Source organism: Protopterus annectens, chromosome 4.part0 (assembly GCF_019279795.1).
Source record: "Protopterus annectens isolate FY-2018-M chromosome 4.part0, PAN1.0, whole genome shotgun sequence".
Lineage (NCBI taxonomy): Eukaryota > Metazoa > Chordata > Ceratodontiformes > Protopteridae > Protopterus > Protopterus annectens.
The window spans coordinates 1093536692-1093551477 of record NC_056733.1 but is presented as its reverse complement, the minus strand read 5'-3'; the positions used below and the strand labels follow the sequence as shown (position 1 = coordinate 1093551477).

Below are 14786 nucleotides of genomic sequence, written 5' to 3'. Positions count from 1 at the left end.
TGTGTAAGTGCTTTCAACTAAAAAAAAACTGCTGCAGTAAGTAGACTCTTAAAACTAGCTAATCCACCAGCAGAGAATGCCTCCAATGTTTTCCCTTTGTCTCATTTTTTTCCCTCTGGTAATACTCATTCCACCTGTGTCACTGCATCATACTTTCTCTAGTCTCTACCTGCTTTGGCTCTGCATAGTTCATCAAATTTACTAACTTTGGTGCCTAAAATCCTCTGATTTCCAACTAAGTAACAATTATTTGATTTCCTTCTCCTTCCTTCATTAAGTTGTCTGTTGTTCCTCTCTCCATCTCTTTTGCACTCTCCTCCATCTTGGAATTTCTGGAGAAGAGTAGGATAATTTCCAAGGTGCTCTCACCAAATTTACCCTTGTCAGTATGAATACCACCTTTCATCTCCCCTAAAAATGGTCATTAGCCTAGTGGATTAACACAGTCAAAATGTAAATAAAATAAATAATTAAAACAAATTAATTTTAATCAGTGAGAAACAAAAATGGTAGTAGATACATTATACTAGCAAAAGAACAACTCAGCTGTAAAACCATTATAGCCTCATCAACTACATATAAATTTGGTCCTAATCAGATTCTACCACAAAACTAAATACTGACCATAGATATAATTTCTGCTCCGAACAATTTCCAGCTCATACTTTACACAATCCTAAAAACACTATCCAGAAAGGTAAAACATAAATAAAACCTTACTTCTCACTTAGTTCAGTGCTGACTTCTTCGGTGCCCCAAACATGGTCTATATATCTTCCTATCAGACTTGAACATTTTCAGCTACCAAACTTAGACTTTCTGATTGCAAACCATCCAGAAAATCCTGAACATTTGAGAGGCATGCATGCACATACAAATTAACCACCCTAGCTCTCAGCCTTCCATCTCCACAATGTGTGTGACATCAGCATCCAGTAGGAAACTCACATGACCATTAAAACGTTATACTTTATGCTTATAAAACACAATTTTGATGAATTAGTATGATACAGTATTATTTACCGTACATATTAGTTAAAAATTCTTAACACTAAATGTGTCACAGACCCTTTCAATGTGTAACTGCGATGAACTATGACTTCTTCAGATTCAAAATATTATTTATAATGAGATACGCTTGAGATGTATGCTGAGCATTAAGTCAGAAATGTCCTTACCTCGTTTTTATTAGTAAAGTCAATTAGCAGGGCATGGTGGTCGACTTGTTCCTTTCCAATGCAAGCGTTTGCCTTAGCTGGATCCTGGGACCGGACTTCCTGTAGATAACCCTGATGTAAAGTTTCTGTAGCAAGTGAATCCAAATAGCTTGTTCTAAAACTCACAATGTTTGAGCTACGCATATTCTGATCTAAGGCACTGGGGTGTTTTGAATTGTTGATTCTGTAGGCTTTGAATATCAGTAATATTATTACTGACACCAGGAACAAAAAAGTCACAACAGCTAATGAAATTATTAAATAAATTGTTAAATGTGAGTCATATTCATACGCTTTTTCCTCCTCCACAATTTCCAGCTGGTTTCCAGACAAATTTTCTGCTATCACAACTTTAACTGTTGCGGTTGCAGAAAGCGAGGGCTGCCCATTGTCTTTGACAATTACAATCAATGTATGTCGGTTATTGTCTTTTTCTGTAATTCCCCGGACTGTTGCTATTTCTCCTGTGTGAACCCCCACTGAAAAAAGGCTTGGATCTGAAGTCTTCAGAAGGTGAAAGGAGAGCCAGGCGTTTTGTCCAGAGTCTGCATCAACAGCAATGACTTTGCTAACAACATATCCAGCTTCTGCATTCCTAGGGACAATCTCTGCTGAAAAGGAACTGTCATTTGGGGAGGGGTGTAGCAGAGTAGGGGCGTTATCGTTTTGATCTAGTATATATAACTTGATAGTAGCATTACTGCTTAATGTGGGAGTACCAGAATCCCGAGCTTGAACAAGAAATGTAAATTCTTTCAATTGCTCATAATCAAAAGGTCTCACTGCAAATATATTGCCGCTGTGTGAATTAATTGTGATAAAATGAGATAATGGGAAATCATTAACCATTTCTTCAATAACTGAATAAAATACCTGAGCGTTTTCAGAAGTGTCCATATCAGTTGCCATAACAGATCCAATTAGGGCACCGGGATTGTTATTCTCTGTGATTTGCATGATGTACGATGCTTTACCGAAAACCGGCCGGTTATCATTAATGTCGGAAATCTCTAAACGTATAACTGCTGTAGATGACAACGGTGGAGACCCATCATCAATTGCTATGATGGTAATGTTGTAGACTGACTTTTTCTCACGATCTAGTTGGCCGTCTGTTACTAAACGGTAAAAGTTCTTGAAAGATGAGGTTAATTTGAAAGGTTGATGGCCCTTGATGGAACATCGTATGTCTCCGTTACCTCCTCCATCTCGGTCTTTGACATTTAAGAGAGCTACAATCGTTTGAGGTAATGCATTCTCAGGTACCGAACTTCTGACCGATGTGAGGACTATCTCTGGTGGACTGTCATTTACATCATCAATTTCAATTAGGACTTTACAAAATGATGTCAAGCCACCTCCGTCTTGGGCTTGTACTTCCATCTCATACATTTGTGTGTCCTCAAAATCCAGTGCCTCAGTTACGGTTATTTCACCAGTTTTGTTATTTAACTTAAACATACGACTAATTACCTCTGAAAAATGAGAAAATGCATAAAGGACGTTTCCATTGAGTCCTTCATCCTGGTCCGTCGCAGTCACCTTAAGTGCCACATAATTTTTAGCATTATTTTCAAAAATCCTTACCTTATAAACAGATTGATTAAAAACAGGTGGATTATCGTTAGTGTCCAGCACATTTATTAGGATCACAGCTGTTCCAGTTCTCCGAGGATCACCGCCATCTACTGCGGTCAGTTGTAACGACAGTTTAGATGTCTTTTCATAATCTAGCTGCTTCACAAGAATAATTTCTGGACGTTTGTTTTTACTGTTCCCATCTTGAACATCCAAACGAAAATGTTCATTCACAGTAATCAGATAGTTTTGGACAGCATTGGTACCCACGTCCAAATCCTGTGCTCTTTCTATGGAGAACTTAGTCCCCGGGGGTGTATGCTCTGGTATACTGATAACAATTTCCTTTTGGGGAAAAACTGGAGCATTATCATTCACATCTAAAATTGCCACTTCTGCACGAAACAGTTGTAAGGTATTTTCAACTACAAGTTGAAAGTACAGTTTACAGTTAGCTATCAGTCCACAGATTTGTTCTCTGTCTATCCGTTCATTTATTAACAACATTCCTGTATTTTTATTTATTTGAAAGTACTGCTTAGTGTCTTCACTTACTATATGCGCTCCACCTTCGGTCAGTATTTTGAGCTCCAGTCCCAGATCATTTGCGATATTGGAGACCACGTAACCTTTGGCCAGTTCTTCTCTAACAGAGTAGCGCAGTGTGGAATCCGCTTTGTTACAAAATAACAGAACCAGAAGCAAATAACCAGCTTGGATGTTTGCTGCCGAACATGTGGATAAAGTCAGGAAGCCCATTATACAACAATCTGCTCCTTATGGTTTTAGCTGCAAGAAACAGTCTCCTCTCCTTTACTAGTAACTATAACACTGATATGAGATGTGGTCCTCTGAGCTGCCTTTATCGAATGCAGATATTCCCTCTGAAGGCACTCCTATTTAAAAAAATATATATATACTAAAGGCACCATTCAATAAGCGTATATACAGGCCAACAGCGACACGAAGTGTTTTAAACGTGGAATAAAATTAAGTGTAGCAGTCCAATATTCTTAAATGAGTAGGTTACTATCATTAAAAGAATTGCAGTCCAGAAATTGACATGCACAGCAAAACGTTGTGCTTTACGAGGCATAACGACTAAAATATATGCATGGGGATGTCCAGTGAAATGTATTAATGGCCACCAAGTCATAAATCTACAGGTTTCATCTGATAACTTCATGAAGAAGCTGTACCTCAATATTACGTCCTATGGAGTCAAAGATAAACACTCGCCAACTCCACATAGAGTGCTCTCAACATAGTATGGTTAAAAATAAAAAAAGCCACCAAATAGCATTTTAACTAGTTTGTTAAACGGATATGGATTTTAAGCCACAGTTATTTTTTTTTTAATTGTCTAGTATATGTTCCTAATGACATTTTCTTTAAAAAAATGTGTTATTTATCATTCTTCTATACTTTCTGAGACATATTCCTTATGTAGACATTCACTTTGGGGTTCAGACATCTCCTGCATCCGAAGTGCGTAGGTCTCAACTTTTTATCGCTAAAATGACCACTCCTTCTCAAAATGGGGAACAAAGGAACAACCTGTGGGACACTTTCGTCCTCAACTATGAAACTCACAGCATGGTTATTAACTATGCCCTCACACTTAAAAATAGTTATTTTTATGGACTAATGTGATTCAGTATTATTCCCTATTATTTATCACGAATGTTTGTTTAAATAAATATCATAACGAAATAAAATAAAATAAATAACTCTTAGAAATGAATGTGTGTCAGACCCTTTCATTGGGGAACAGTGCTGAACGCAGATGTTTTAAGACTCAAAATAAAGAAGTTTCTTCATAATAAAGTACACACACACACACACACACACACACACACACACACACACATATATATATAAGTGGTATGAAGCACCTTTGCTGTTAATATTCACCCATGAAACACTCAAAGATCAACCAATCAGCATCCACCATGTACAGAGCTCCCAACCTTCCATCTCCAAAATGAGGAACACTAGGCATCATAATGTGGAATAAATGGGCAAAATGTGAAACACATACTAATGGCTTATTAACAACTTCAACTAAGAAGGTCATAGGCTATGAATATGCAGGCCTTACTTAATTCATTAAAATATCTTTTTTTGTAATATGATTCCTCTCTATTTACCACAGTTGGATTATATCCTATGTAGAAGGGCCAGTCTGAAGGAAAATGGAGACTGTAAAGCGGTGGCAGGGGAAAGTGCAGTTAAGCATCATAGAATGGTGGTCTGTAGGATGACGTTGGTGATCAAGAAGAGGAGGAGGAGTGTGAAAGCAGTGCCAAGGATTAAATGGTGGAAGTTAAAAAAGGGTGATTGTGAAGTGGAGTTTAGGGAAGAGTTAAGACAGGCCATGGGAGGCAGTGGAGAGTTACCAAATAGCTGGGTAACTACAGCAGAACTAGTAAGGGAGACTGCTAGAAAGGTGCTTGGTGTGACATCTGGACAGAGGAAGGAGGACAAGGAGACCTGCTGGTGGAATGAGGAAGTACAGGAGAGTATACAGAGGAAGAGGCTGGTGAAGAAGAAGTGGGATTGTCAAAGAGATGAAGAAAGTAGACATGAGTATAAGGAGATGAGGCGTATGGCAAAGAGAGAGGTGGCGAAAGCCAAGGATAAGGCGTATGGAGAGTTGTATGAGAGATTGGACACTAAAGAGGGAGAAAAGGACCTGTACCGATTGACTAAACAGAGGGACAGAGCTGGGAAAGATGTGCAGCAAGTAAGGGTGATAAAGGATAGTGAGGGAAAGGTACTCACAAGAGAGGAGAGTGTGTTGAGTAGATGGAAAGAGTATTTTGAGAAGCTGATGAATGAAGAGAATGAGAGAGAGAGAAGGCTGGATGATGTGGGGATAGTGAATCAGGAAGTGAAACAGATTAGCAAGGAGGAAGTAAGGACAGCTATGAAGAGGATGAAGAATGGAAAGGCTGTTGGCCCAGATGACATCCCAATGGAAGCATGGAGGTGCTTAGGAGAAATGGCAGTGGAATTTTTAACTAGATTGTTTAATGAAATTTTGGAAAGTCAGAGGATGCCTGAGGAGTGGAGAAAAAGTGTTTTGGTACCTATCTTTAAGAATAAGGGTGATGTGCAGAGCTGCAGTAACTACAGAGGGATAACATGAAGTTATGGGAGAGAGTAGTAGAAGCTAGGTTAAGAAGGGAGGTGATGATTAGTGATCAGCAGTATGGTTTCATGCCAGGAAAGAGCACTACAGATGCGGTTTGCTCTGAGAGTGTTATTAGAGAAATACAGAGAAGGTCAGAAGGAGTTGCATTGTGTCTTTGTAGACTTGGAGAAAGCATATGACAGGGTGCCTAGAGAAGAGTTGTGGTATTGTATGAGGAAGTCGGGAGTGGCAGAGAAGTATATACGAGTGGTACAGGATATGTACGAGGGTAGTGTGACAGTGGTGAGGACTGCAGTGGGAGCAACAGATCCATTTAAGGTGGAGGTGGGATTACATCAAGGATCAGCTCTGAGTCCTTTCTTATTTGCAGTGGTGATGGACAAGTTGACAGATGAGATCAGACAGGAGGCCCCGTGGACTATGATGTTTGCAGATGACATTGTGATCTGTAGTGAGAGTAGGAATCAGGTTGAGGTGACTCTGGAGAGGTGGAGATATGCTCTAGATAGCAGAGGAATGAAGGCCAGCAGGGCTAAGACAGAATATATGTGTATAAATGAGAGGGAGGGTAGAGGAATGGTGAGGATGCAGGGAGTAGAGTTGGTAAAGGAGGATGAGTTTAAGTACTTGGGATCAACAGTTCAGAGTAATGGTGAATGTGGAAGAGAGGTGAAGAAGAGAGTACAGGCAGGGTGGAATGGGTAGAGAAGAGTGTCAGGAGTGATTTGTGACAGACGGGTACCAGTAAGAGTGAAAGGGAAGGTCTATAAGACAGTAGTGAGACCAGCTATCTTATATGGGTTGGAGACAGTGGCATTGACAAAAAGGCAGGAGTCAGAGCTGGATGTGGCAGAGTTAAAGATGTTAAGATTTGCACTCAGTGTGACTAGGATGGATAGGAATAGGAATCAGTATATTAGAGGGTCAGCTCATGTTGGACAGTTTGGAGACAAAGCAAGAGAGACGAGATTGCGTTGGTTTGGACATGTGCTGAGGAGGGATGATGGGTATATTGGGAAAAAGATGCTAAGGATGGAGCTGCCAGGTAAGAGGAAAAGAGGAAGGCCTAAGATAAGGTTTATGGATGTGGTGAGAGAGGACATGCAGGCGGTTGGTGTGACAGAGCAAGATGCAGAGGATAGGAAGAAATGGAAAAAGATGATCTACTGTGGCGACCCCTAACGGGAAAAGCCGAAAGATGATGATGATCAGCTAAAAACATTCCTAACACCAAATTTGATTTGACAGACTCTTTCAGTGTGGAACTTCAAGGAACATGAACTTTTTAAGACCCCAAATGAGGCACGTTCCTCGTAATCAGTACACTTGAGAGATATGCCTCCATATCTACAACATCTTTTGCAAGTCTAGTTAAGTATTTCGCAATCCACTTACCTGGAACCTCATTTGCCAAAATGCCACCTCTCAAATACTAAGCTCCTTCTGATCAGGACCTCTGTCCTCGCCATCATCAACACAGAACAGAAAACAACCCAAGTGACTCAATACATTAACCATCTCAAGATAAGGAAATAGACTAACAATGGCTGCAAAAAGCACTAAGAAACTTTCATTTAAATACTACCTAGCAATTGTATATAAAACCATCTAATGATATACCACCGTCTCCAGTTGCTCCATGGTTACTATCTCTTCCATCCCCTTTTATACTTTGAGGGAATTTATTTTTACCCTGATCCTGAATCATGCTGTTATTCCCAAGTCAATATTAAATTAGTTACCACAAGCCATATTCTACCCCCCCCCATCCATGCCAGGGTTAAAAAGTTACTTTGACTCACAGGATGATGCCCTTGATCAAAACATGCCACCCCACTAGCTTCATAATGATTGATGATCGTAACCACCACATATGTCACTAAAGAAAATAAACTATTACTGAACTGGCAGACATACTTCTGCATAACTATAAAGACATGCATCTGGAACATTTCTCCCCGGGCCTCTGCTGAAAATTGTCTTCATTCCCAGTTGGACTTTCCCGGAAAACAAATGCTAAATACATAAACAAACAAACATACAAACAAGCAAATAAATGAATAACTATGTGAGAAAATGTTTGACTTGAATCACTCAAATCTGTACTGTATTACCCAGGTCTCTTGCGTAAAAAAGAGTTCTTCAACATATTTTAGTAATAATCTCAATTCCGATTCTCTGCAATGATTTAGACCATATCATGGAAGTGATAGTGCCTTGTCAGAAATTATTTAGTTAACGTGTAATCAAGTAAATCTTGGCAAGGTGGAAATGCCACTCTTTTTAGATCTAGCAAAGACTTTAAATAAGAGTAATCACCACGTTTCTAGAAATTCTGATTTGATAGCCTCTGTCACTCAATGCTTGTAGGTAGAAAAAAAAATTAGGAAGTGCATACTGGTCTGCTAGCACAAAAAAACAAGGACACTGGTACATAGACCTGATGTAACTCCTTTTATTGAACCAACAGCTTTCTGGCTAACAGGCATCATGTTATTGAGTTACTGATGTTCGAATATGTACATAAATATCCACTTGTGCCTAGAAAGGGAACTATATCATTTCTTATTTATTGGTTAAGAAAAGACAATGTGGAAAGATAGGGTGCATTATGAATGTTTAATATGACAACTACATCTCACAGATAAACTGTGACTGTGTGTGTGTGTGTGTGTGTGTGTGTGTGTGTGTGTGTGTGTGTGTGTGTGTGTGTGTGTGTGTGTGTGTGTCTGAAACTTTAGAAGAACAGGTTATGGCCTGCTGAACATTCTCTCTGCATGTGTTTATGTATATATTACATATTGCAGAACAATGAACATCCCCATCTACCCAAACCTGGATGACTGTCACATCCTATTGGGATCCCAACAAAGGATTCTCAAGGCTTTGGAGTTCACCCTGACTTGCTTCAGGGATTTGTGTCTCACCAGCAACAAAAATCAGACTTAAAAATAACTTAATCAAACAAGCTTGGTTTTCCTTGGTGCTAATTTGGATATCACCGTTCACAGAGTCTTCCTTCCAGATGCCCAACTGTCACATCTGACCCTATATGTCCAAAACATTTTGCAGAAGGAAGTAATACTAGCAACGGTGTTCCCTTCAACTACTGGAATACATGGCATCCTGCATCCTAAAGCTGTTCCATGCCTGCCTACATAAAATGAAGCTGCTGTGGTACTTAAGTATTAAATGGCATTAACATACTCATTCCTTAGAGACTGTCACAAAATGTCTTCCTTGCATCAGAATGGAGAGCACCTGGTGGATAGTACAATGCATGCTGAAGCAAGGGATGCCATGCATTGCACCCAATTCCACTATGACTCTCACCACAGACTCTTTGGACTTGGTTTAGGAGATCTATTTGGAGTTCTTCATGCTTATTGAAAATGGGATCACAAGATGAGGAAAACAAACATCAAAAATTTAGTGGTTATTAATCCAGCTTTAGAAACTTTCATCCATTTTTTAAGAGAATGTGTTCTGTACATAATGAGAAACAACACATCATAGTGATGTGGTACATAAGCAAGATGGAATTCATTCATACTGGCTATGCAAGCCTGGTGGGCATAGCACTTTGAACAGCCTACATCCCCTCTTAACAAAATATTCTGGCAGGTTGTGCAGATCTAAAGAAGACATCCATGAATGGATGCTGATCCGGAATGTCTTTCTAGATTTGTCTGGGATATGAAGGGTACCAGAAATAGACCTGTTTATCTGTCCTGAATTGACAACAGCGAAAGTTCTGCTGCAGGACAGCAGCTGAGAAAGCTTGCAAAATAGATAACTTCTTCCTCAAATGGGCAGGTCTATTTTTATATAAATTCTCTTCTATTCCCTTTATCCATTGCAGACTTCTAAAACTCAAGGAGAAGGAGAAGAAGCCAGAAGTGATTCTTGTAGTACTCTTATGGCCACAGCAATACTGCTTCCCTCTGCCAAGCAGTCTGGCAAGAGGTAAGTGGAACATAATTCCTACGTTTGCAGATCTTTTGACTCAACACAAGGGGTCCATCTTGCACCCCAACCTGGCCATCTCTAAAACTGACAGTTTTGATGATTTTACATTGATTCCAGGTAGGCTTGTGCATGTTGAGAACATGATAAAGACCATGATGGAGGGTAGGAAATCTTACATAGATAAATAGAAAAGATTCTCCGTCTGGTGTCACCGTATTAACTTAAACACAAACAAGGCAAAATGGCTATGGTCTAGTAAACCAATTTAGCTTATTCATCTGCCATAGTATGTGTTCTGTCCATTGATCCACCCTTGTACTCCAAAGAACTGTTAAATACCTACAAATTTGGCTTAATAGCTACTTGTGTTTTATTTATTTACTGTTTGTTAACCGCAAACAAGTGGGATGGTATTAGACATCTTCCAGCCATGTCCCTGGCCATATAACTATGATATAGCAATTAGATCTATTTCTGAAAAATCCAGAAAGAATGTGGCACACGAGAAGCTGGATGAAGGATGCCAAATAAGAATGTATATAAAATAAAAAGTTTATTCCCAGATACAGAATTGTTAATCACCTTTGTCCATAAACAAGTGTAAATGGATTTTGTCAGACCAAAGGAAATTGCATCTTAAGATACGTTTATGCAATACCATTTAATCCAATCAAAAATGATGTGTTAATAATTTAAGAATTATAAACTTAAGTTAATTACATTTATAAAAAATTAAACCCTATACAGTGTAAACAATAAATATTTTGCAACAAAATAAATACATGTTTACAAATAAATATCAAACAAAATATAATTAGTTAATAGAAAAAAAAATTAATATTTTAAACTATTACAGCTTTCCTGCCCTAAGCTTTATGGGAAAAATAGAAACACGTTCATTTATACCTGGTTTCACTGTAGCTTGTAATCTAAATTGTTAAAGTAACTATTTGCATTCAAGCCTTGTCTCCCATGCCCTCCCCCCCTCAGATCCTGTGATATTTTGTCCAAGACACCAAACTTAAAACTTTTAAAATGGGAGCACGACATGCATTGTTTGTATAATACATTGTTCATATTAGCCTTACAAATGTCATATAAATGCTCATAAATTAGTTTTCGGAGAGCTCTCTCTCTATCTTGCCAACATAAAAAGCAGGACACACAAGCATTTAATTAAGTGTACTAAGCTTGTGGTCTCAGAATCCCCATTAAGGAATGTTACCTTACTGGCAGTGCCATTCTCAAGTTTCAAAGTCGCATAATCAAAAATGTATTGATACTGCTTGAGAAACCAGATTTCTTAGTATCATTGTTAAATTGTTGGTACTTATTATCACCGGGTATAACCAATTCAAACATTTTTTTAAATGATTGCCATTTTGAAAACAACATTGGGCTGCTTCCTCATGTGTCAAGAATAGTTTCAATAGTCTTAAAGATATTCCAGTTGCTGTTCATAGGATCATAGGAAGTTGCTAGGCTATTGGCTCTGAGGCCCTTACAAGCCTAGCCAAGAATTTAGCCCATGTTCCAACAAGTCAGCACCCGATACCCCTGTCCAGCAGGGACACAGGTGGAATCCCAGGAGTGTATTTTCTGTTAATAATAGTTCTAACTGTCTTAGAGACAGAACTGTACTGTAATACAAACATTCTCTTAAAAGTGTCCATCTCTTTTTTTATTCTTATTAGTGTCAACATTCAAAGAAAAAATATTTAGCTGAAGCATCCCTATACCTAATAATGGTTTGTATTTATTGACCCATTCTGAGGAAAATTGTGAACTAATGTCTCTAACCAACATATCAGGGTAACCCCTATAAAAAACATATTTTCCAGTGTAGAGTTTTCCACAAGAAAAGTTTCCCAGTTGGACACCATCCTAGAAAGTCTAATGAATTGTCCCTTAATCAAACTTTTTTCTGAAAATGTAATAGCTATTGCTAAATGTGGACTTCCTGAAAATGTTACACATAAAACCCAGTCAGTCTTAATAATGGTAGCATCCAAAAAACAACTTTGTTCTTGTCAAAGTGATATGTAAACCTCAAAAATGTGTTGTGCTATGTAAATATTTTATAACGCTTGCAAAATTTCTTCTGTAGCTGACCAAAGAATAAAAATATTGTCAAGTATAGTTACGTTCAGCTAAATGAGATTAACTTATACATCTGTCATAGTATGTACTTCTGTACATGGAGCTACCCCTGTACCCCAAGAAACTGCTAAATATTTAGAAGTACCTATTGTGTAGACTAAGAATCTAGCAATCATTTTTATGTGACCTATGTATCATGTGATATTTAACTGTGTCTGACTATTTGCTGCATAGAATCACACTGACAACTTGTAACTTTGACATTAACCTCTATTGATGTTTATTACATCTGTACCAAATGATTTAACCAACTTGTAAATAACTTGGAGCTTTTCTCCCCGGGCCTCCGCTGAAAATGGACCTGTGATAACCTCTCCCGGTTAACAAATGTAAAATAAAATAAAATAAAATTAACAGCTACTTGTCTTTTATTTATTTATTGCTTGTTAACCAGCTGAGTGGGATGGTACTAGACCTTTCCAGCCATGCCTCTGGCTATATGGCTAAGATATTGCAATTAGATATATTTCAAACTACGTACAGAGTGTAACAGGTAATATATATGTAAGGAATACATTCAACACTTTGAGGAAAAAGTATTGGGAAAGGAATCACTGGCAGCATTTCAAACCAGGAGAAATACACCTAGAAAGTCATGTTTCTCTTCATACCTGAAACATACCTATCCTCATACTGGAATATGGCCTTATGACAAATTCACTTGATCCGGATACTTATACCAGGAAACTGCATGTCATGTAAAATACACGTTTTAGGTTCAGTAAACTGTCTGGACCACACTGCCATTCTTTCAAAGATCATGTGCACAGTCACGAAATTAAATGAGCTTATCTGTTGTAAAAATGCATTTCCATATTAATTATTTACATGCACTGTGCTTTCTGTCTTTCATATCCTCACTCTTTTCTTTTTTATTTCTTTTTAATAAAAATCCATAAAACCACAACCCCTTTTCCCATTTTTTGCACATGGGGTCAAAGTGCATTGTTCCCCCTACTCGACACTCATTAGACCCATTATAGAGTACAATGCCCCTTTTGGAATGTACCTCACAAGACATCTGCAGCAGCTGGAAAGGCCACAGAAGTACCTCACAAAGAGGATTACTGGCCTCAAACAAATGCCCTACACTGACCGCCTCAAAAAACTCCAGCTTTACTCCGTAGCATATCGCCTACTCCAAGGTGATCTCTGCCTAACATACAAAGCTATGCCAAACCCAGAGCTGTTGGAAATGCTACACCTAAAGAAATCCCAATCCCTCCGGGCTACACGCTCTAGGGACCTAAAGCTTGTCACCACAATAAACAGGACATGCTGGATGAATAGATTCCTGTCCCAGAGACTTCCTATACCCTGGAACAAGCTACCCATCTATGTCAAGCAAAGTTCTTCATTAGCACTCTTCAAGAAAAATCTTGATGAGTGGATAGGAAATAGGAAATACACCCCGGGGATCACTTCTGTGTCTCTGCTCGACAGTGGCACAGGAAAATAACTTTCTTGGGTGGAGTAAGCCATGGAACCTTGTTGGCTAGGCTTACATAGGCCCTTGGGCCAATAGCCTAGTACCTACTTATGAACCTATGAACAAGTATTTAAAGCCAATATTCACAACACCAGGTGGCTAGACCTGCCATGGCTGTTTTTCTATACCACACACTCGCACCTATGGCCAGTTTAGAGTGTCCAATCCCACTACAGCATGTCTTTGGAATGTGGGAGGAAACCAGAGCAACTGGAGGAAACACACGCAAACACAGGCAGGACATGCAGACTTAAAACAGAAGTCACCCCAGCCAATAATTGAACCTCTTGCTGTGAGATGACAGCACTACCTGCAGTGCTATGCCACTGTACTACCAGACTTTTTAATGTTTTTTTTTTCATTCTTCTTAATGAAAATATCTTCTTAAAAGTGCCTTCCACAGCTATAATGCCCACCCCTTGTTGATATCATGTTGGGGTCAGAAGAATCTATTTTGTAGTGAGGGGGGAAAGTCATGCAGATACATTTTTCCAGTCTAAGGAAGTTTGTTTTTCTTTTTTCTTTTTCATTTTTAAGATGACTTAAACATTGTCAGTTAACATGGTTTTCAAACCCTGAGTGGCAGCATTTTTTATGACTTAATAAATGTGAAAACTGTTTCTCTTACCTGCCACACAAACACAATACATGCAACACAAAGTCCACACATCCCAATTTTCAGTGATTCTAACAACAGTGAGCCATACCTCTCAATTGTCCATGAGCACTGAACCATACCGCTCAATTGTCCATAAGTTTTGCTGAATATCTCTGATTTTGCATCGTATTTTTTGTCTTGACTCTCTCTTAAAACTTACAATTTTCTAGTAAATCACTGAGTATTACAGTCAGCAATGTCATACATAAGAGTTTCACACTTCTTATTCTCCTGAGAATGCATGCTAATGCAAAACCTGTTGTCCTATTAGTTTCAAATACGACATCCAGCCCATGTGTAATATTACTGTAATATTTACCTACTTATATAAAAATATAAAATAAAAAAGCACAGAGGAAATAAAAGATGCATGACACTAAATCAGGAAGTGTAGGACTAACCCACATGCACTGTCATCAAAATGACAAATTTGATGACACAAAGACAGGAACTACCGCACTGCATTGCTTACTGTACTTATTTCCTTGTTTCACTTGAAAGAAAGTTACTGTTTGTCGTTTTTGCATTTAAGTTACCTGTAACACATTGCACTTAAGT

General features: G+C 38.5%; 1 protein-coding gene across 4 annotated transcripts in view; it reads right to left on the bottom strand.

Moving 5' to 3' along the window:
- The window catches only part of LOC122799766 (protocadherin beta-15-like), an 886413-nt gene that overhangs the window by 731404 nt on the left and 140223 nt on the right, over nt 1–14786 (bottom strand). Inside the window, exon 1 of one of the 4 annotated variants that reach the window (XM_044069057.1) lies at nt 1179–3650. The exons of the other annotated variants lie outside the window; for them this stretch is intronic. Within the exon in view, the coding sequence (XP_043924992.1) occupies nt 1179–3554 (2376 nt within the window). The 5' untranslated portion in view covers nt 3555–3650. Of the gene's footprint in view, nt 1–1178; nt 3651–14786 lie in introns of those variants that run through there. 4 annotated transcript variants of the gene reach the window in all.